Source organism: Rhinatrema bivittatum, chromosome 4, assembly GCF_901001135.1.
Source record: "Rhinatrema bivittatum chromosome 4, aRhiBiv1.1, whole genome shotgun sequence".
In the NCBI taxonomy this organism is placed as follows: Eukaryota; Metazoa; Chordata; class Amphibia; order Gymnophiona; family Rhinatrematidae; genus Rhinatrema; species Rhinatrema bivittatum.
Window position 1 is genome coordinate 119,657,778 of NC_042618.1, and position 21,809 is coordinate 119,679,586.

At 42.9% G+C, this 21,809-nt stretch overlaps 1 protein-coding gene across 6 annotated transcripts in view; it reads right to left on the minus strand.

The window, feature by feature from the left end:
- SMOC1 (SPARC related modular calcium binding 1) overlaps window positions 1-21,809 on the minus strand; it is a 522,950-nt gene that overhangs the window by 42,650 nt on the left and 458,491 nt on the right. For all 6 annotated transcript variants that reach the window (XM_029598790.1, XM_029598788.1, XM_029598789.1 and 3 more), the window contains 2 exons: window positions 16,281-16,473; window positions 12,282-12,364 (listed from right to left, as the gene is read on the minus strand). In XM_029598790.1, coding sequence (XP_029454650.1) covers window positions 12,282-12,364; window positions 16,281-16,473 — 276 coding nt within the window. The remainder of the gene's footprint in view (window positions 1-12,281; window positions 12,365-16,280; window positions 16,474-21,809) is intronic.

Below are 21,809 nucleotides of genomic sequence, written 5' to 3' on the forward strand. Positions count from 1 at the left end.
AAACATAACCACCCCCCAAAAAACGGGGCCTCCTGTCCCCACTACCCATCCCTCCCAACAAAAAAATAATGCTAGGACCAGGAACCTCCCCGGCCCCACTTACCCAGCCTGGGGGGGGGGAGAATTCAATGACGAGGCCTAGGTAAAGGCCTCTGCTTCTGCCTTGAATAAGCCTAGACTGCAGTACATTGCCATGACCTCACCCTAGGCCCCTTGCAAGGCCCAGGCTTGAAGTTCCCTCCGAGGCAGCTCCGAAATCAGAGCGGCCTCAGAGGGAACTTTCTTTCTGGCGCCCTCACCTTCCCTTTCCTTCCCCTAACTAACCCGCCCCCCGGCCCTAACTAATTCCCCCCTACATTTATTTCAAAAGTTATGCCTGCCTAACATGCGCGGGCCAGCTGCCGGCACGCCATGTTCCGGGCCGGGGGCTGGTCTGGAGGCCTCGGCCATGCCCCCCAGAATGCCCCCCAATGATGCACCAGCCATGACCCGCCCCCCCCCCCCCCCCCCCCCAGGAAAGCCCCGAGACATACGCGCGTCCCGGGGCTTGCGCGCGCCGCCGAGCCAATGCAACATAGGTTCAGCGCGCCCAGAGAGTAGAAGGGGCAGCTTTTTGGGGGTTACATGGCGTACCCCTTTGAAAATCTGCCCCTAAGTCTATTCCATGTTACCGCTAGTAATAGCAGTGGCTATTTTCTAAGTCAACTTAATTAATAGCAGGTAATGGACTTCTCCACCAAGAACTTATCCAATCCTTTTTTAAATCAGCTATACTAACTGCACTAACCACATTCTCTGGTAATAAATTCCAGAGTTTAATTGTGCGTTGAGTAAAAAATAACTTTCTCCGATTAGTTTTAAATGTGCCACATGCTAACTTCATGAAGTGCCCCCTAGTCTTTCTATTATCCGAAAGAGTAAATAACCGATTCACATCTACCCGTTCTAGACCTCTCATGATTTTAAACACCTCTATCAGCCGTCTCTTCTCCAAGCTGAAAAGTCCCAACCTCTTTAGTCTTTCCTCAAAGGGGAGCTGTTCCATTCCCCTTATCATTTTGGTAGCCCTTCTCTGTACCTTCTCCATCGCAATTATATCTTTTTTGAGATGCGGCGACCAGAATTGTACACAGTATTCAAGGTGCAGTCTCACCATGTAGCGATACAGAGGCATTATGACATTTTCTGTTTTATTCACCATTCCCTTTCTAATAATTCCCAACATTCTGTTTGCTTTTTTGACTGCCGCTGCACACTGAACTGACGATTTCAATGTGTTATCCACTAAGACACCTAGATCTCTTTCTTGGGTTGTACCACCTAATATGGAACCTATCACTGTGTAACTATAGCATGGGTTATTTTTCCCTATATGCATCACCTTGCACTTATCCACATTAAATTTCATCTGCCATTTTGATGCCCAATTTTCCAGTCTCACAAGGTCTTCCTGCAATTCATCACAATCTGCTTGTGATTCAACTACTCTGAACAATTTTGTATCATCTGCAAGTTTGATTATCTCACTCGTCGTATGTCTTTCCAGATCATTTATAAATATATTGAAAAGGTTCCCAATACAGATCCCTGAGGCACTCCACTGCCCACTCCCTTCCACTGAGCAAATTGTCCATTTAATCCTACTCTCTGTTTCCTGTCTTTTAGCCAGTTTGCAATCCACGAAAGGACATCGCCACCTATCCCATGACTTTTTACTTTTCCTAGAAGCCTCTCATGAGGAACTTTGTCAAACGCCTTCTGAAAATCCAAGTATACTACATCTACCGGTTCACCTTTATCCACATGTCGATTAACTCCTTCAAAAAAGTGAAGCAGATTTGTGAGGCAAGACTTGCCTTGGGTAAAGCCATGCTGACTTTGTTCCATTAAACTATGCCTTTCTATATGTTCTGTGATTTTGATGTTTAGAACACTTTCCACTATTTTTCCTGGCACTGAAGTCAGGCTAACCGGTCTGTAGTTTCCCGGATCACCCCTGGAGCCCTTTTTAAATATTGGGGTTACATTTGCTATCCTCCAGTCTTCAGGTACAATGGATGATTTTAATGAAAGGTCACAAATTTTTACTAATAGGTCTGAAATTTCATTTTTTAGTTCCTTCAGAACTCTGGGGTGTATAGCATCCGGTCCAGGTGATTTACTACTCTTCAGTTTGTCAATCAAGTCTACCACATCTTCTAGGTTCACCATGATTTGATGCAGTCCATCTGAATCATTACCCATGAAAACCTTCTCCAGTACGGGTACCTCCCCAACATCCTCTTCGGTAAACACCGAAGAAAAGAAATCATTTAATCTTTCCACGATGGCCTTATCTTCTCTAAGTGCCCCTTTAACCCCTCAATCATCTAATGGTCCAACTGACTCCCTCACAGGCTTTCTGCTTCAGATATATTTTAAAAAGTTTTTACTGTGAGTTTTTGCCTCTATGGCCAAATTCTTTTCAAATTCTCTTTTAGCCTGTCTTTTCAATGTCTTACATTTAACTTGCCAACGTTTATGCATTATTGTTTTTTCTTCTGTAGGATCCTTCTTCCAATTTTTGAATGAAGATCTTTTGGCTAAAATAGCTTCTTTCACCTCCCCTTTTAACCTTGCCGGTAATCGTTTTGCCTTCTTTCCACCTTTCTTAATGTGTGGAATACATCTGGACTGTGCTTCTAGAATGGTATTTTTTAACAATGACACACTTGCACACTTTTTACTTTTGTAGCTACTCCTTTCAGTTTTTTTCTAACAATTTTTCTCATTTTATCAAAGTTTCCCTTTTGAAAGTTTAGCACGAGAGCCGTGGATTTGCATACTGTTCCTCTTCCAGTCATTAATTCAAATTTGATCATATTTGACCACTATTGCCAAGCGGCCCCACCACCGATACCTCTCTCACCAAATCCTGTGCTCCACTGAGAATTAGATCTAAAATTGCTCCCTCTCTCGTCGGTTCCTGAACCAATTGCTCCATAAAGTTATCATTTATTCCATCCAGGAACGTTATCTCTCTAGCGTGTCCCGATGATACATTTACCCAGTCAATATTGGGGTAATTGAAGTTTCCCATTATCATCACACTACTAATTTGGTTAGCTTCCCTAATTTCTCTTAGCATTTCACTGTCCGTCTCACCATCTTGACCAGGTGGACACACAAGGGATTTCTACCCATAAAGATTCAATTTTGCATTTAGTCTCATGCAGGATTTTTATACTGTTGGACTCTATGCCATCCCGGACGTAAAGTACCACACCGCCTCCCGGGTGCTCCTCTCTGTCATTGCGATATAATTTGTATCCCGGTATAGCACTGTCCCATTGGTTGTCTTCCTTCCACCATGTATCTGAGATGCCAATTAAGTCTATGTCCTCATTCACTGCTATACATTCTAATTCTCCCATCTTACTTCTTAGACGTCTGGCATTAGCATACAAACATTTCAAAGTTTGTTTTTCGTTTGAATTTTCATTCTGCTTTTTAATTGATAGGGGTAAGTTAGAATTTTTTAGCTCAGGTGAGTTTTTAGTTACAGGCACTTGGACTACTTTTCTTATTATTGGAATCTCACTGTCGGGATGCCCTAATTCTAATGCATCATTAGTATCCTTTGAAGATACCTCTCTCCGAACCATGCGCTGCTGAGCGACTGTCGGCTTTCCCCTTTGTTCTAATTTAAAAGTGCTAAATGATAACCACTGAAGATTTTCCACAGTAAAGTTTGTTTTTGAAACACTCCACCCAAATGTGCAGCATAGTTAATGGCTCATAAACAACACAGACCTAAGAAGACTATAGAATACCCAGAGTGACAGAAAGAGAGATTTTCCCCATGCAGCCTTGGGCCCTAGATATAAAGCCCCCCCCCCCCCCTCCCAACATTTAAAGAATCCACGTTTCAGGGTTGAACAGACGTGACTGTGTACACATATTTAGCCACAGGACTGTGTCCCCTGCACATATCAGTCAAAACCATGAAGTAGGGGCTACATAAAATGATATCCAACATGGGGTCTGAGGCATTAGCAGGGTAGAATTGGGTCTGATGGAAGTAAAAATTGATGTAAAAACTTTGGTGTGGTTTGGTGGACTTTAGTGAAAAACTGCGAGAAATTTTAAAATGGCTGTTATTTCTGTCTAAAGAAATCATCAAAACAATCTGCCCAGCATTCCCGGCAAACGGCTGAAGAAATGATGTCTCACATAACCTCTCTAATTCACAGTTTCTTCCAGGGGTTACCTCTGGATCCTGCTATTCTTTCACAACACCCTCATGTTCCTGCATCGCCACTCCTACTTCACCACAGAACCTACCGTCTCAGACGCACACGAATTCTCCGGTGTCTTCCACTCACACTATTTCTCCAGTTTGCTCACCTCCAACGTCTCCTGGCAGCTCAACTGGTATCCCTTCAGACCCTCCTCAAGACCTACCTCAGCCAACGTCACCCCCTGAGGATCTGACCTACACTAAATTCTTGGAAAAGATGGGTCTGGCTCTTAAAATAGAGACACGTAAACTCCAAGACCCAAGATGAGAAGTCATAGAGATTCTGCAGATATTTGATGTCCCATCGGAACCTACTGCTCTACCCCACCCCCATCAGATCTTGGAGGGCCTGATGGATAAAGCGTGGGTTACACCACTCCTTCTCCCTTCAGTGTCTAAGAAGTTGGACTTGAAATATAGGATGCAAAAAACATCTTATTACTCTAGTGTTCAACTCCCTCACAATTCCATAGTGGTTGAATCAGCGCTGAAGAAAGCCAAGAAGAACAGGCTTTATTCTAATACCCCACCGGGGAAGGATAATAAACTATTGGATGATTTTGCAAAGAAAATTTATCTCAACTCAATGCTAAATTCCCAAATTAATCATCACCAATTTTACATCATCCAATATCTATTCAACTGTACACAAAAACTGCAACCTTTACTCCACGCCTCACAAGGAGACTCTTCCTTGCCTCAACCTTTCTTGGATCTACAAGAAGGTCTAAGACATCTATTGCGTACTTCATATGAAGCCTTTGATACTTTGATACTGCAGTATCGGCTAGATGCATTGCCTGGCTGCGAGCAAGTAGTATTCGAGATGATGTCCATGACCGTCTGGCTAATCTACCTTGTAGACCAGACAACCTATTTGGTCAAAAGCTTCAGGAGACTGTTTCCTTAATTAAGGAACAAAATATAGCAGTGCAGTCCTTAACAGCTCCTTTAGAAACTCCATCTTCATCCAGGCGCTTTATTCCCCAATACAAGAGGGGTTACTATTACCGCAGACCATTCAGGTACTATCAACCCTATCAATCATCCTACAGACCACAGCCTTTCCAACAACAGCAGTCTCAGTCTCAGATCCAGGGACAAAGACCACGTCAAAGAGCCCAGAGGCCACAAAAGCCTCAGTCTAATCAACAACAACCTAAACAATCTTTTTAAGCTCACCTGCCACAGCAACAATCTCTCTGGGAGGAAGACTATCTCAGTTCCATTCCCAATGGTCCCAGATAACCACGGACCAGTGGGTCTTGAACATTATAGCACAAGGATATCGTCTACATTTCAATTCAATTCCACTACTCCCTCACACCATTCGTCCCAAGACTCCTTTGCTTCAGGTTCCATCTCTCCGACAGGAAATTTCACTCCTCCTCCAACAGAAGGCTATCCGGCTGGTACCTTCCAATCAAGTGGGGCAGGGGTTTTACTCCCAATATTTCCTCATTCCCAAGAAATCAGGAGGTCTACGCCCTATTTTAGATCTTCGAGAGCTCAACAAATATCTTGCCAAAGAAAAATTCAAAATGACCTCTCTCAAAACAGTTCTCCCCTTTCTTCAACCAAACGATTGGATGTGCTCGCTCGATCTCAAGGATGCTTATACGCACATTCCGATTCACAACTTTTGTTGGCGATACCTCTGTTTTCAGGTTGCGGAGCAATACTACCAATACAAGGTGCTTCCCTTTGGTCTTTCCTCAGCTCCAACAGTCTTCACAAAATGCCTTGCTGTTGATGTGGCACACTTACGCAAACAAGGCATAAACATTTTTCCTTACCTAGACGACTGGTTGATCATATCCCATGACCCCCAGTTACTACGGACTCACATAGAAATCACACTACACTGCCTTCAAAACCTGGGGTGGATCGTAAACTACGAAAAGTCTCAGCTTCACCCCACCCAAAACATTCAATTCATAGGGGCAATTATCCGCACCCCCCTTTCCAGGGCCTTTCTACCTCCAGAAAGAATCCACACCTTACGTTCGCCAGCCCAAGCTCTTCTACGTCATAAGACTGCCCAGCTCGGCATGTTATGGTACTATTGGGTCATATGGCGGCATCGATACATGTCGTCCAGAACACGCGACTCCATATCCGGCGACTTCAATGGGGCTTGAAATCTCAATGGAACCAACTCATACAACCATTGTCTCAGAAGGTGCAAGTTACCAGCTCCATGAAGACGGATATCCGATGGTGGCTTCAACCATCCATCATGAAGGAAGAAAGCCCTTTTCAACAACCTCCTCATCAACTAGTTCTCACGATGGATGCTTCAACAAAGGGATGGGGAGCGCATCTCCTCCACCTACAAACTCAAGGCCTCTGGTCCAGGGACAAACAAAATCTTCAAATAAATCTATTAGAGCTCAGAGCAATAAAGAACTCCCTACGGGCGTTCCACACATGGATTCGGGGGAAATCTCTGATGATTCACACCAACAATCAAGTAGCGATGTTTTATATAGACAAACAAGGAGGATCCAGTTCCTGGATTCTTTGCAAGGAAGCAGTTCAAATATGGGACTGGGCAGAATGCAACAATATCTTCCTTCAAGCATCCTACCTGCCAGGCCTAGCAAATACCAAAGCAGACAAATTCAGCAGAGTTTTTCATCCTCACGAGTGGTCACTCAATCAATCCGAAGCAAACAAGATCTTTGCGTTCTGGGGAACTCCAGACATAGACCTCTTTGCAACAGAACACAATCGGAAAGTAAGGAACTTTTGCTCTCTACTTCCCAGCAAATACAGGATGTCCCAAGATGCATTCCTGATTCCTTGGAACAAAGGTCTTCTTTATGCTTTTCCTCCAATTCCGCTAATCTCCTGAACGATTCAGAAATGTACAGCGGATACAGCGGATTTGATCCTCATAGCACCTGCATGGCCGAGACAACCATGGTATGCTTATCTTCTCCGTCTCTCAGTTCACCCTCCAATTCTCCTGCCAGAGAAAACCACACTCCTTTCGCAAGACGAGGGAACCTTGATCCACCCGATGCAATCCTCCCTCCACTTAACAGCGTGGAGGTTGAACGGCACATACTAAATTCTTTAGATCTTTCATCCGACATTACAGATGTTCTCATTGCGGCACAGAAACCTTCTACTAGACGTAACTATGCCTTCAAATGGAAAAATTGGTCACCAAAAACTTGACCCTTTTTCTTGTCCCCCAGAATCATTATTAACTTACTTGCATTCTTTATCCCTTTCTGGTCTGTCAGTCACATCTATTAGAGCTTACCTCAGTGCTATTGCCGCTTATCACTTCTCAGAACAGGATCACTCCATCTCTTCTCATCCTCTGATTTCAAAATTTATGAAGGGATTACTATGTTTACACCCACCTCTTAAGAAGCCAATAGTCCCATGGGATGTTAACTTAGTCCTTGATGCATTAATGCATCCACCCTTCGAACCCATGTCGACTTCTTCCCTCAAATTTCTAACCTGGAAGGTACTTTTCCTCGTAGCCATAACGTCTGCGAGGAGAATAAGTGAACTTCAAGCACTTGTAATCAATTTCCCATATCTTCAATTTCATCACGATAAAGTGGTCTTAAGAACTCATCCTTCCTTTCTACCGAAGGTGGTGTCTGCTTTTCACTTGAATGAAACGATATCCCTACCGGTCTTCTATCCGAAACCACACACTGATGATCGCCAAAAACTACTTCATACCCTAGACTGTAAACGAGCCTTGACTCACTACAAGAACACCACTGAGAACATCAGACACTCATCTCAGTTATTTGTTTCTTTCAATCCCAACAATCCAGGTCAACCAGTTTCGAAACGAACACTTTCTAACTGGCTAACAGCTTGTATCCAATACTGTTACTCTGCAAGGAACACGCCTCTAGTCGGTCCAGTAAAGGCCCATCAAATATGGGCCACGGCAGCTTCCATTGCTCATATACAAGGAGTACCAATTCAAGACATCTGCAAAGCAGTGACCTGGTCTTCTATTCACACCTTTACTTCTCACTACTGTCTCGATCAACAGTCAGTGGAGGATTCCTCACTAGGTTCAGCAATTCTACGAACTTTTTCTAACCCATTATAGCTGTCCACGTTTTATTCCGATTGCAAAAAAAAAAAATAACAACAAAGAAAAATGTTATTCTTACATGTTAATGTTATTCAATAAACAGTGGTTCTTTACTGTTACTATTCTTTCTGATGTTTATTTTTTCACAACCTATACGCTTGGGACTCCCATTATGCATGGCTAAATGCCCTGCTTATCGCTGGAAAAAAGCAAGTTTGCTTACCGTACAAGGTGTTTTCCGTAGATAGCAGGGAATTTAGCCATGCATTCCCTCCCACCTCCCTGGACAGCTATACCTCTTACCATTCCTACAACAGCATTAGCTTGGAAAACCAACTGAGGAGGGCTCAAGGAGCGCGGGAAGTCGCGCTCATGCGCACTTCAAAGCTCTTCGAGCTTAGAGAGAAAGCTCCGCCTCCGTGATGTCGAGGACGACGCCACCCATTATGCATGGCTAAATTCCCTGCTATCTATGAAAAACACCGTTTACGGTAAGTAAACTTGCTTTTATGATCAATATTGTACAATGTGAAATACAGTCCTCCAATAATAGAGAAAGTTTAAGTCATTTTCTTTTGCATTATTTGCACTTTCATTTCTAAAACTGAATCAGACTATTTGAATTGCAGCAGGGACTTCACTATAGTTGATAAGTCCCTTCTGTATCATAGATTGAATTTTTCTGTTGTGAAGAATCTTCTTTGTAATGCACTAGGCACGTGCTGGGTGTTAATAGATTGAACTGCTCCATCTCTTCCTGCTCATATATTCCCTATGAACACTAAGGTTACAAACAGGCAGCACTGACAATATTATTCCTCCAGTGACAGGCATTTCCAGACCTTGATTACAATCCAGACCCGATTTTACATTTATTCCTAGCTTAGGATCAGTTTGTACCCATGGCTAGACTTACTGTGGGTTTTTTTTCTCTTTCAAAAGAGTATAATACTATTTGATAGCACTGAACATCTGCATTAAGGGGAGCTGGAGCAGCTGAAACACTTTTAAGGCATGTTAGTTGCTACTTTAGGGGCGGATGCCAGTAAAACGTCAAGTAAAGTACAGCAGGAGCACAGAGGTGCCAAGGAAAGCTCAGTCACTCTGCGATGCATTCACACATGTGCAAATATTCTGGAAGTATTCAAGCCTGAAGCGATTCAGTCAGAGGAGGTAAACCCTCAATGATAAGTAAATCTTTTCCCCTCACCACTGAAGAGAGAGAGAGGATGGGCGAGTTTAATTGCATTGGCCCTGCATGTGCCCAAGCCTGCACCAAAACAGGATACAGTAGCCTTCCAAGTGCTGTTGTGATTTTTTTTTTTAATTTAATGAAGACTTAACTTCAAACTGTACTGTAAAGCAAAACAAGACCCCTAGATGCTTTTATTTTAGCTACTAAAATGGCTTACAGATGACAGGGAAGTCCAAGCTCTGGGAGTGGGACTTTACTAGGGAAACTTCAGCCAGACTTACCCATGCCCACAATGCCCCCTATCCTCCTTTTCATGTGGGGGGAAAAAAGTTATCTAGATAACATGTAGCTGGTGAGAAGGGGGAAATGTACAACTACAGGTTTTTGTCTGGGAAACTGAAAAGTTATCCCGACAAACCCCTTTGAATTTGGACCTTATTATGCTTTCATATAAAGACAGTAGGGAAAAAATTCACCCAGCCACTTTCTCTGAGTGACTGCTGGGCTTCCAAAAGACTTTCTTTAGGAAAACAGGTCAACATTTAGAGTAAATATATTACTCACTTTTACACTGTGACTTGGCACAAGAATGTTAAATAGGCCAAAAAGATTCCAGGGAAATGTTAAGGCATTACCCACACTCTCCCCAGCCAAATACCCTCACAGCAGTCTTCAAATGCTTAATCCACACTCTGGATTCAGTAGATTTAAAAGACTGAATGAAGTAGTGGCAGTGAAAGCCATTACCTCCAGAGAGCTGCACTGAGAAAATGAGACTTCTATAAATACAATCGCATTTTCTTTCAGTTGTGAGCTGCAGGGGACATTTCTGGTCATGTGTTCAGGGCCACCCTTAGGGGTGGGGTGAACCAGGATGATTATCCCAAGCCCCACCCTTTAGAGAGTTCCGCACATGCCGGCAGAAAGAGGACCTCCGGTGATGATATCAACAACATTCTGCCAGTGCTGAAGGAGAGGGGACATGAGCGGCGTCTCTGAAAGCATTGAGGAACAGGGAAGCATCAACTGCCATGCGTAGAGTGGTCGGTTGTGGTCTGGAAGCGGCATTTCTGAACTGGAGGAGGAGGGATGATGGTCCTGCTGTGGAGCAGAAGGTACAGGAAGTACCAAGTGAGGGCTAAACAGCTACTTGGGGTTAGAAGTTGGCTGGGGTCCTGTGGTGGAAGGGGAAAGAATGGGGGAGAGTGCTGGCTCGGGCAATCTCCCCCGCTGCCCCCAAGCCACAGTATAAGGGGCAATAATAGTGTGTCAAAAACGCGCAACCAAACGGGGGCTAAAAGGTGCGCCGAGCACACCGTTCTGTATCGGCCTGTTACTAAACTGTCTACCCTGAGTATAAAAATAGCTCTGAAGGGCATCAGAGTGATCAATAATAACTTTCTGAATGGCACCTAAATCTTATTCTGCAGCTAGAAAGGGGGAGGAGGGGGAGGCAGAGAGATGGAGATGAATGAATAAAGGTAGCCCACCAGGAGTATTTGTGAAATCCTATGCCTTTCTTTAAAAAAAAAAAAAAAAAAAAACTACTAAAAATTCTTGCTTCTTGCTCAACAAGAAAATGAGCTACAAAATTACAATTTAACTTTGTTTTCATATTGAGAAGAAAGTATTTAGGAGAGAGTGCACTTAAAAACAAGCCATAGGCAAATTCTGTCTAACAGTGCCCAAAGATCTCTCAAGTGGGCTGTGCTTTGAATGAATACACCATTAATTTGAAAGAAATACCTTTATTCCATTAATAGGGGATTAAAATCCATTTGCTTAATGTCCTCTCTCAGGGGTTTCTGGTTACTGCCTCCATATCACATTTGACATATACAGTATGTGTATGTAAGCAGAAAGGCTGGATCTTTTCCTATTTTGTGTGTCTGGGAGAACCCTCAGCCTATAAACTTGACAAAGGAGCTACTGTACATACCCTTGCCCTTGTGGACATGGTAATGTCAGCTACCTTGGCACCATAGTAACGTGTGTCTGACAGTGGTGTCTAGTGTCTGGAATTATAGGACTGTTCCTTGTGGAACTGTAGGTAGAGCTATCACAATGAACCATACAGAAATACAAAAAAATCCCTGAAATTAACGCTGTATTTTAGTACTTAATTTAACATAATATAGCGATATATATACTATCCTCAATTTTTTTGAATATTGCATGAAGTGTTACAAAATAACAAATAATTTTAAAAAGTCAGCCAATTATGTCATATGTCACTTTAGTTTCTTTTCATTTCTTGTTTGCAATGACACACTGTTTTCCCCTTGATGTACCCCTTTTCTGAATATAGAGCATTCAAAGATGGGTTTACTTTTGTTAAAACGTGGCATTTTAATTTTCTAAAGATTGTAAGAATGAAAGTACAAGACGCAATGAGGTGGTGAAAAAATAACTACAGCAACCAGAGGCGAAAATATTGAAAGGGCTTCTTTTACAGGAGACATGTGAATGGAGTAGAGCAGGAACATGCGTACTGAAGACATCTCTATAGTAGGATGACCTGTGCCAGAGTCAGCCATTAGCCAGCAGTAACATCACTAACGATTTTCAGTTAGAATACTCTTAGGGAAGGAGAGGGAAACGGTCCTTACTGCAAGTTTGTGGATTTTTCTGCAGTGGTACTACCCTTCTCCTTCCACCTGCTGTTCCTTAAAAGGGGTGAAAGATTGCCAATGAAAGTAAGCAAGCAGACTAGGGCAGGTTCTGACCTGGCAGTTCACGGTCCTTGAAGGGATCATCTACTTCTGTGCTTCTCGATCTGGCATCGCTTTCACATATGGGGGTCTCATAGCTGGAACAAAGGGCAAAAGAAAGAAAAAAAAGTTTCCAATAAGACAGCAGGCACCGATGTAAAACTGCAGAAAGGGCCTAAAGGCTTTTCCCTGTTTTGTTTCTCTAGGAAAAACACTTAGAAGCCGACATTCAAAAAAAGGTGAGCTCCTAAAATTAGGCCCTAAGTTGGATCCCTATGTTTGGTGCCTATTTTCAGCCAAACTTATAATTAGGATCCTAAAACTAAATTTAGGGCTATTATTCATTTGCCTAGAGTTAGGTCCCTAAATTAGATGCCTAGTTCAGAAAATTAGTGGTAAACCACTAACTGTTTTCTCATCCTATCTATGCCCCTGTTGCCACCCACTTTTTAGATTCCTAAATTTAGGGGGCCTAGTGAAAACAGGATCCTAAATTTAGGGACTCAGCCCTAGTACGTTTTTAAAAAGGCCAACTTAGAAGCCTAACCTCAAAAGTTAGGAGCCTAAACCCTTTGAAAATTGGCCCCCTCAGTACATAGGTCCTAAGGTATTTTTTAATTTGCTACATTTCCTGCGCCTGATTCAAATATTTTGTGCTGCTGTATATTGGCTTCACATTGTGACTTTATCCAGCAGAAAATCCTGAAATGACAAATCTGACTGGCTCAATCTTTCCCAGGGAATGAGGCAGCCATGTAGAAAGCTGGAATCTGGCCCACTGTCAGGAAGTTGACATTAGTTGTATAAGTATTATATGTTTACACACCTTCATTACATCTAAGTTAACCTTTCATGACAAGCAGGGTTGAACTACTGCACTTAGGACATTTCCCAGTGGGTTGTGCTATAGTTCAATCCTGCCCACAGATCTGGTCCCCCTCCTTCTCCCTATGCTGCATCTCAAGTTTGTTCTCTTTTTTCTTCTTGCCTGACTACCCCCCTTCCCCACGCCCTCACTGTTACTCCTCTCTCTTCCTCTTCCCCTCCCCGCTTGATCCTTAGCAGAAGTCCCCTCCTTCTGCCATGCTTTTCCCCTCACCACTTACTGCTGTCAAGGGGAAGGCATGCTTAGCTGCTTCTGGGAGCCACATGGTTTCAGTACCCATAGATATGATACTGCTCCTGCAGTATGTGTAGCTACCGGAAGCTTTTAAGTGCACTTTTCTTTTACTGACAGTAAATGCATAAGAGAAAGGCATGGCAGAAGGAGCAACCTGGACCAGGGATCAAGCATGGAGGGAAGGATGGACTTTGGATAAAATAGGGAAGGGGCAGAGAAGAGGGTGTGGGAAGTATCTTGCAGGATTAAGTTTCCTCAAGCCAATTTGAGAAGGTAGTCTAACTCTGAAGGCAAGTGTCAGATATGAATGCTGGGCATAATTTATGTGCCAAAGTAAGTGTGATTCAGTCGTATCTCTGCTGAATCATCTGCCAACATTTCTTCAGAGCTGGCCTTTTTCAAATTACCGAGAAGCAGACGGAAAGAAATTAGTCATTCTCTGACTTGAAAACTACATTCCCACCTGGGCTCACCATAATAAATCACTTAGCATGTTGATTTATTTATAAAGTTAGCTTTTGACCAAACCTGTGTGTAACTCACATTCCCAAATGTCTGCGCTACTCAGTGAACTCACACTATGGTGTGGACAGGAATATCAGCAGCCTGACTAGTGCATGGGGAATGGGGCACTTTCTAATGAGACAATAATAACTTGTGAAGGAAAACTGGAAGGCAAAGGGAGTAAACTGTTCAAAGGGATTTGCACGCATAAAAGTAGGGTATACTGTAGCAATTTTCAAAAGCCGATTCATGCACTTAAAACACACTTAGGGGCAGATTTTAAAAAAGTACACACACCCGGCGCAAACAAGAGTATGCCGGATTTTAATAGATATGCGCGCATCTTTTAAAATCCGGGGTCGGCACGGGCAAGGCTGCGCAAAATCGGCAGCCTGCGCGCGCCAAGCAGCCTGCCTCCGTTCCCTCCTAGGCCGCTCCAAAATTGGAGCCGCCTTGGAGGGAACTTTCTTTCCGGCGCCCCCCACCTTCCCTTTCCTTCCCCTAACTAACCCGCCCCCCGGCCCTAACTAATTCCCCCCCTCCCCCCACACCTTTATTTCAAAAGTTACGCCTGCGCGAGCCAGCTGCCGGTGCGCCATGTTCCGGTCCGGGGGGCTGGTCTGGAGGCCGCAGCCACGCCCCCCCGGAATGCCCCCTGATGATGCGCCGACCACAACACCCCCCCCCCCCCGACAAGCCCCGGGACTTACGTGCGTCCCGGGGCTTGCGTGCGCTGCCAAGCCTATGCAACATAGGCTCGGCGCATGCAGGGGGTGGAAGGGGCAGCTTTTCGAGGGTTACGCGCGTATCTTACGCGTGTACCCCTTTGAAAATCTGCCCCTTAGGGGAAGATTTTAAAAGGAGCGTGTGCGGCGTACATGTTATAAAATCCGGGGTCGGCGCACACAAAGGGGTGCACAATTGTGCACCTTGCACGCCGAGCCCACTCTGAGCCGTGCTGCCTTCCCCTGCTCCCTCCCTCCTAGCCTGACCTTCCCACCCCTTCCCCTAACCTTTCCCCCTCAGCCCTACTCTAAGGCAATGGCCCTGCCCCTGCCCCCAGACCGCCATGCCCCGCCCCTCCCCTTTAGTAAAGCCCCTTTAGGCCCGGCGCGCGTAACCTTTTGAAGGTCCGGCCCTTACTCACATATAGCATATAGTGTAACAATTTTCAAAAGTACAATTATGCACGTAAAACCCAATAATTAAGTGCGTTAATCCTTTTGATAATTACTCCCTTAGGGTATAGTAGTGGGAAGGAGAATATACCAGCTCGCCATCCAGCAACATCTCTGCTATCAAGACCGGCAACGTTTAGGGGTAGATTTTAAAAGCCTACGCGCACATGGATGCCCGTGCGCAACTTTATAAAATCTACCCCTTAGTTTATTAATTTAGTTGTACCACCTTTCTAAGAGAATCAAAGCAGCTTACAATATAATATATTGTAAAAACCACACATAACACTTACTCTTATGTAAAAGAGAAAGCCAAACTTCAACCTTGCTTAAAATACAAATTCAATAAAGATAAATAAAAATAAAGAGTGATAAGATAAATGTTATGTTATGTTCTTAACTGTCCTCAAGTCAATAATTAATAACATTGCATAAAAAAGCTTGATTAAGGAGCCATGCTTTAAACTGTCTTACGAAATTTTAAAAAATTTAATTTCCTACAAACCTGTATAATCAGACAGTTCCATATTCACAGGCATTTAGAAGAATAACTCAAAGTTACCTGTCTAAATGGTTAGTTTTGAATATTTTCTTTGCTTATCCGGCTAAGATTTAGCTAAATAAGAAAGGGGCATGTTGGGGGGACATTCCTAAGCAGGAATCTGTTAGCCAAATAACTTATCCAATATTTAGAGTTAGCTGGTAAAATTATTCAGCTAACTCTAATTGGATAGGTTATTTGCTTTCCTGGTTTTTGAATATTGGTCTCAGAGAGTTCTACGAAAATGGGCCTTGGTAGCTAAAAGCTACTTGTCACTTGCATTCAAGTCCCAGTTTCACAGGACTAGGACCCTCTAATAAGTCCTGCTGTGATGACTGTAAGGGCCAACTGAGAAAGTAAGAAACTACAAGGTCTCCTAAGTATACTGGGCAACCATTGTGTAGAGCCTTAAAAACTAAGCAGAGAATCCCAAAACCCCAGAAGCTTCATTATAGAAGCTAGAGTAGCTTTGCATGTGCAAGAGACAATACAGTTACAGAATTCGCTCAGAAAGCCGAATAGCTTTGATAAGTGGGATATCATTTTAAATAAATAAATAAAACTTCTTCAGAGGATTGAGGTGATATTCTGAAATTGGCTCTGAACCCAGCTCAATTTACCTGGGACAGCTGTAAGGCTTCAAGACCAGACTGACAAAAAGCAGCTCTTACCGTGTGGAGGTACCAGGCAGAGGTCGGCCTGTGTCCACCAGGACACACCAGCAGTATCCTGTGGACTGGTGACACTGTACAGGTTTGTAAAGTCCCCCAGGGGTACACTCTGGAATAACAATGCCCTCGCGAGGGTTCTGTCGCGCCTCTTCAAGGGCACTTTGCCTTTCCTGGTCACAGGAATAAACTTTCTCTGGAAAATACAGCAAACAGAGGGAAGAGAGGACATGAATGGGCTTCTGTAACCTCAGTAATAACTTCCAAATACTAGTTCTAAGCCCTCAGCATAGCAAAAATCACTTTTAGCATGGATGTCCTACAACCAGGAAAGAATGTGAGAGAAGCAGCTTTCCTCCGTGTGTATAAAATGTGGCAACAGAAAAATCACAGTGCATCAAATAAGCAGAAAACGTATATATACAGTGCTTCTGCTTTATAAGGCAATAGCCAAGAATCACATTTTGGTAGAAAGAGGGTTTATTATAAGAGAACCTGAGTGCTCTAAAAAATACCACACTGAATACACTGGAAGGAATGAAGATTTTAGGATATGTTTGCTGTAGGAGAGGGTTCAGGGTTCACTCTATCAGATTCCATTCTATTTCTTCCAGCGGTCCCTCTTCACAAGGGTAGAGTCATGGCTTGACTCAGGCCAGTCTTTCTAGAGTAATTCAGTCTTAGTTAACTGAAACCCGAATGAATTACTCTCTAAAAGGGGAATTTTCAAAACATTACATGCATAATAATTAGCATATACACGGGTAAGTAGCCTCTACTTGCATATTCCGTATGTTATAAAAAATCCAAAATACGTGCGTATTTTCACTTTCGTGCGCGTATATATGCACATAAAAAAGGGGCAGTCTAGAGGTGTTCCTGGGCTGGGCCAACAGTTACATAAGTTGCTATTTTAAAAGACATATGTGTACATTTGCCAACTTATTCGCATATTTTTACACCTACTAATCATCTGGCATAAGTGATATTAAATGGGTTTATTATGTAGTATTGACTGGGTGGGAGATCTCGGTGAACTGGGGGGAGTTCAGTCTGAAGAACCAGAAGGATCTCAAAGACTTGGAGAAAGACTTGGCAAACTGATGGACTAAATTGGTTAAAATGGTGATTTCACTCATGAATGTGTTTTAAAATACAGGGATTTTCATGTGTAAATCCCAGCGTAACGTGAGTACATCCTATTTTATTTTTGCACATAAAATATATGCACATATATTTTTAAAATAGGTGGATAAAGTACGTGGTTTCAATGCATTGCATTTGTTTGCAAGTGTAGTAAACACATATATGTGATACGCACATGTTATAAAATACTATGGTAAAACTATGCATGGCCACATACACAAATATATGCCACCATGTGCAGTTTGAAAGTTATCCTCCCTGAAATTTTCAAGACTTCAAGTTCCAGAATTCAGTCACTTGCGGTGGCAGGGAGAGGATAACAAAACTAGGACTGGATCACAACATTACATTAAAAGACTCGGCCTTCCTCCAATTTCCAAAAGAATGTCTAAGTTGTAGGGTCTGCTCCGAAAACAATATGAGATGACACTTAAAGACCAAAATATGTATACCCTAGAGGAGAAGAGAGAGAGGGAGTATGATAGAGACATTTAAATATTTGAAAGAAATAAACCTTTTTCAATGGACAGGAAGTTGTAGAACGAGAGAGTCATGGTATAAAGCTCCATAGGAACATGAGGACATTTTTTTTCTCGGAAAAGGTGGTAGATGCCTGGAATGCCCTCCCAGAGCAGAAGGTGGAAGGTAAAATGGTAATGGACTTGAATAAGTTATGGGTTCAATTTTCAGTTCAGGTGAGAAGAACCAAGATAGCCATATTTAGTTGTGTCTAATATGAAGACTTTGCTTTTTCTCTTGTATTTCTTTCCTCTTTAAAATTTCCTAAAGGAGGATAAGGAAAGGAAAGGACCATACCTTTCCAGAGGCTTTTGCAGCACCAGCATCAATGGGGCCTATGGATAGAAATATTCCCAGACTGCAGGATCTTCTGGTGATCTCGGATGAGCTGTCACTGGGCATACCGTCAAGGGAAGGATTTGTCGGTGGCCCCTGACTTGTATCCCTGACTCTGAACAAGCGTCATGCTTCATTATACCAAGGGCTCCAGACGACTGATAGGGAAGGATGTATTACCTCTTCATCACAATCAAATGACATCATGTTGTAGTCCAGAACGGCATTCCTGGATTCCCAGATCCGCTTGCTATTGGGGAGAATTTGACTCCATTAAACCGAGCAAGACTGGAGTCTCTCCTTGAGGAAGAAATCAAGAATCTGTGGCTGGATTCATAGAGGTAAGTCGATCTCAGGAAAAAAATTCAGCAGAATGAGGAATTTCTAGTTTGTCAAGATCCCATGATATAACATTAGATCACATATTAGAAGCTATCTTCAAACTATCTTCACAAATGGGACTGTTCATGATCCAGTAGCAAGGGTTAACCTATGCATTACAAAATAGCCAAGAAAATTTTCCTTATTGTCTCATAAGGCTAAAACATTGGAATCTAAAATGGGTGTTATGCAAGACTGTGTTGGATCTATTTCTAAACCTAATTTGTTTCTTCAAATTAAGGAGGCCTTGAAAAATGTGGTTTGTAGAAGAAATATTCAGTTTATAAACTTCTCTAAAATATAATTGGTTTCTTCTGTAGAAATGTTGAGAAAATATTTTATGGGGGTACTCAAAATACCAGAAAATACCTCTGGGGGTAGGGAAATATCTACTGTACCTGAAGGTAATCCATGTTGGAGTGCCAAAAAGTGGAATAAAAATCAAATAAATAAATAAAACTACCTATTTACTGACATGTCTGTAAACCACCTTATGCTTTTTGTAGTAGAGAATGTATACAAGCCTTTCAAATAAATAAATAAATAGATGTTCTGAATTTATCTTCATTTCTTGAAAAATAAACTGAAGAAGTGGTTGTTCCATCAACCCTTATTGCAACTTTAGCTTTGGTCTCTGACGGCGACTATATTTTGAAACTTTTCCTCATAATAAAGATAGTTCTTTCTTCGATTTGAAAGTATGAATATTCCCATATATGGCAAAGATAACCTAAGCTATGAGGAAAGAATTTTAATGTTGAGACCTGGGGCTTTGCAACTAGTTGCACTTTTTTTGTAAATGTGTAGTAAAATATAAGGGAGTGAAGTATTTGTTTTATGATCCAGCCAAGTTTTTAAGTGAGAGATAAACTCAGATGACTGTACCTTCCTTCCTTTCATCCAGGGGCTATCTCTTGCCCAGTATGTGACAAATGCTAGTTAGCTATGGAGGTTTCCCTCTACATTTGGTTTATTCTTATGATTTATATGAATATTTAATTCTTCTGGTACTGAGTGATGGTTCCTCTTCTTTAGTGGACTGGTAGGATACTAGAGGATAAAAGTACTTTTTTTTCTTTTTTCCAATTTATTGAGTTTGGTGTATTCTCAACAAGAGTTATTCTTGGATGTAATTTGAAAATGTTATAAAGAAAATTTCCCAGTTCAAGCCTTCCATTTTTCAGGTCAGCTAGTGCTAGGGATGCTGTGGAGACAATCTTCGTAGTCACTGGGTGAAGAGTAAGTCATAGCCATCGCAAAACGTTGACATCTGGAAGTGGACTTATTACCCATCATTGCAGAGTTCCAGAAGGAGTCCTGATGCATGGCCCCCCAGCCAAGGATTGTTGCTGCAATGACTGGACTAAATAATGTGAGGAGAGGAGGGAAATATAATATAGAAGGAAAATTCTCTGGGTAATTTGAATGAAGACTCACTGCTCCAAATCCCAGCCCAGGGTTTAACTGAGCTTGATACCCAACGGAGGGGGCAGACCCTGCCAGGTCACAAAAATACAAAAAATCTAGGAAAAACACAAAAATAAATGTTAAACATTCCTTTAACAACCCAGGATGATTCTGGATAATCCAAGACTGTGATGGAGAAAAACCTATCCCTCTAGTAATAGCTGGAATTTTGTTGGAAATTTTGCTTATGATCTTGATTCTTGATTATTTTGTCCATTTCTAATCTATTAAACTGATTCAAAGATAGTGATTTGGTGAAAGGCCTATTATCTTTTCAAATGCATCAGTCAGTCCATATACTCGGGACTTCTGAAATATAATAATTTCAACCTAGGATATCAGTGCTCTAGTGGATACTGTGGCATCCTCAGAAAACTGGTCATCCCGTTAGTAAAAGCTGTACCAAACATTATCACATTTAAAATGTTAACTTTCCTCCACCTCCCCTCCTACTTGGCAGATCAGCAGCAGTGATGGCAGATTGGCAAAATGGGGACATAATAAGCATGCACTCCCAGTCTGTGCTGCTGCTTCCCCCCCCCCCCCCCTTCCTATGTTTCCTGATTACAAAGGAAGCTCATACCATGGGGCAAGAGCAACGGAAAGGACAAGGAACATGTAATCATTATGCCCCCACTCTACTGAGTTGCCACTAATCTGCCCATAGTACTGTGCTTCTAGAAATATAGGAGCCTGAGCAACAAAGGGAAGGAGGAGAGGAACTTGGCAAGATGAAGAAGAACCTAATGAAAAGGAGGGGAGGGCTAGAGAGGAATCCCAGGGCAGGAAGAGATGAACAGGGTCCTGATGGGAGAAGAAGAAAAGGAGAGGAACCTATGGGTATATGAGGAAAAGAACTTTGTTGGGAGATAGAGGGATCAGATAGAGATTAATTTAAGGGAAATGAGAGATAGAGAAGGGGTAGACAGAGAGAACCTGGGGAGGAGACAGAGAAAAATGGGAGAGGGGTGGTGAAGAAAATCCTATGGGAGGACATGGAAGGAGTAGGAGGGAGGGAAGAGAAGGAAGGGAGAAGTAGGGGGATGATGATGCACCACACTATTTGCATTACCCTTTTTAAAATCCTAGATCAGCCTATGTATGAAATTAAATCAAATTTCTTTTTCCATATAGGGCCAGATTGGAAAACAGGACAATTGTTCTTGCTTGCAATAGAATATAGGACAACTTCTTTAAAAATAATACTGTCCCATATAAACTGGGATACCTGGCCACCCTAAATTCAAGTAATCCAATAATTGTCTCCTATGACAAACTGTGCACTGTTTTCAGTCTACATTATCGGGCGGATTTTAAAAGCCCTGCTCGCGTAAATCCGCCCAGATTTATGTGAGCAGGGCCTTGCGCGCCAGCGCGCCTATTTTCCATAGGCCGCCGGCGCGCGCAGAACCCCGGGACTCGCGTAAGTCCCAGGGTTTCTGAAAAGGGGCGTGTCGGGGGCGTCACCGAGTGACGCCACGTTTGGGGGGCGTGGCACGGCGTTTGGGGAGCGGGCCCATGGCGTGGTGCCGGCCCGGGGGCGTTCCGGGGGCGTGGCCGTGCCCTCCGGAACCGCCCCCGGGTCGGGTCTCGGCGCGCCAGCAGCCCGCTGGCGCGCGTGGATTTACATCTCCCTCCGGGAGGCGTAAATCCATGGATAAAGGTAGGGGGGGTTTAGATAGG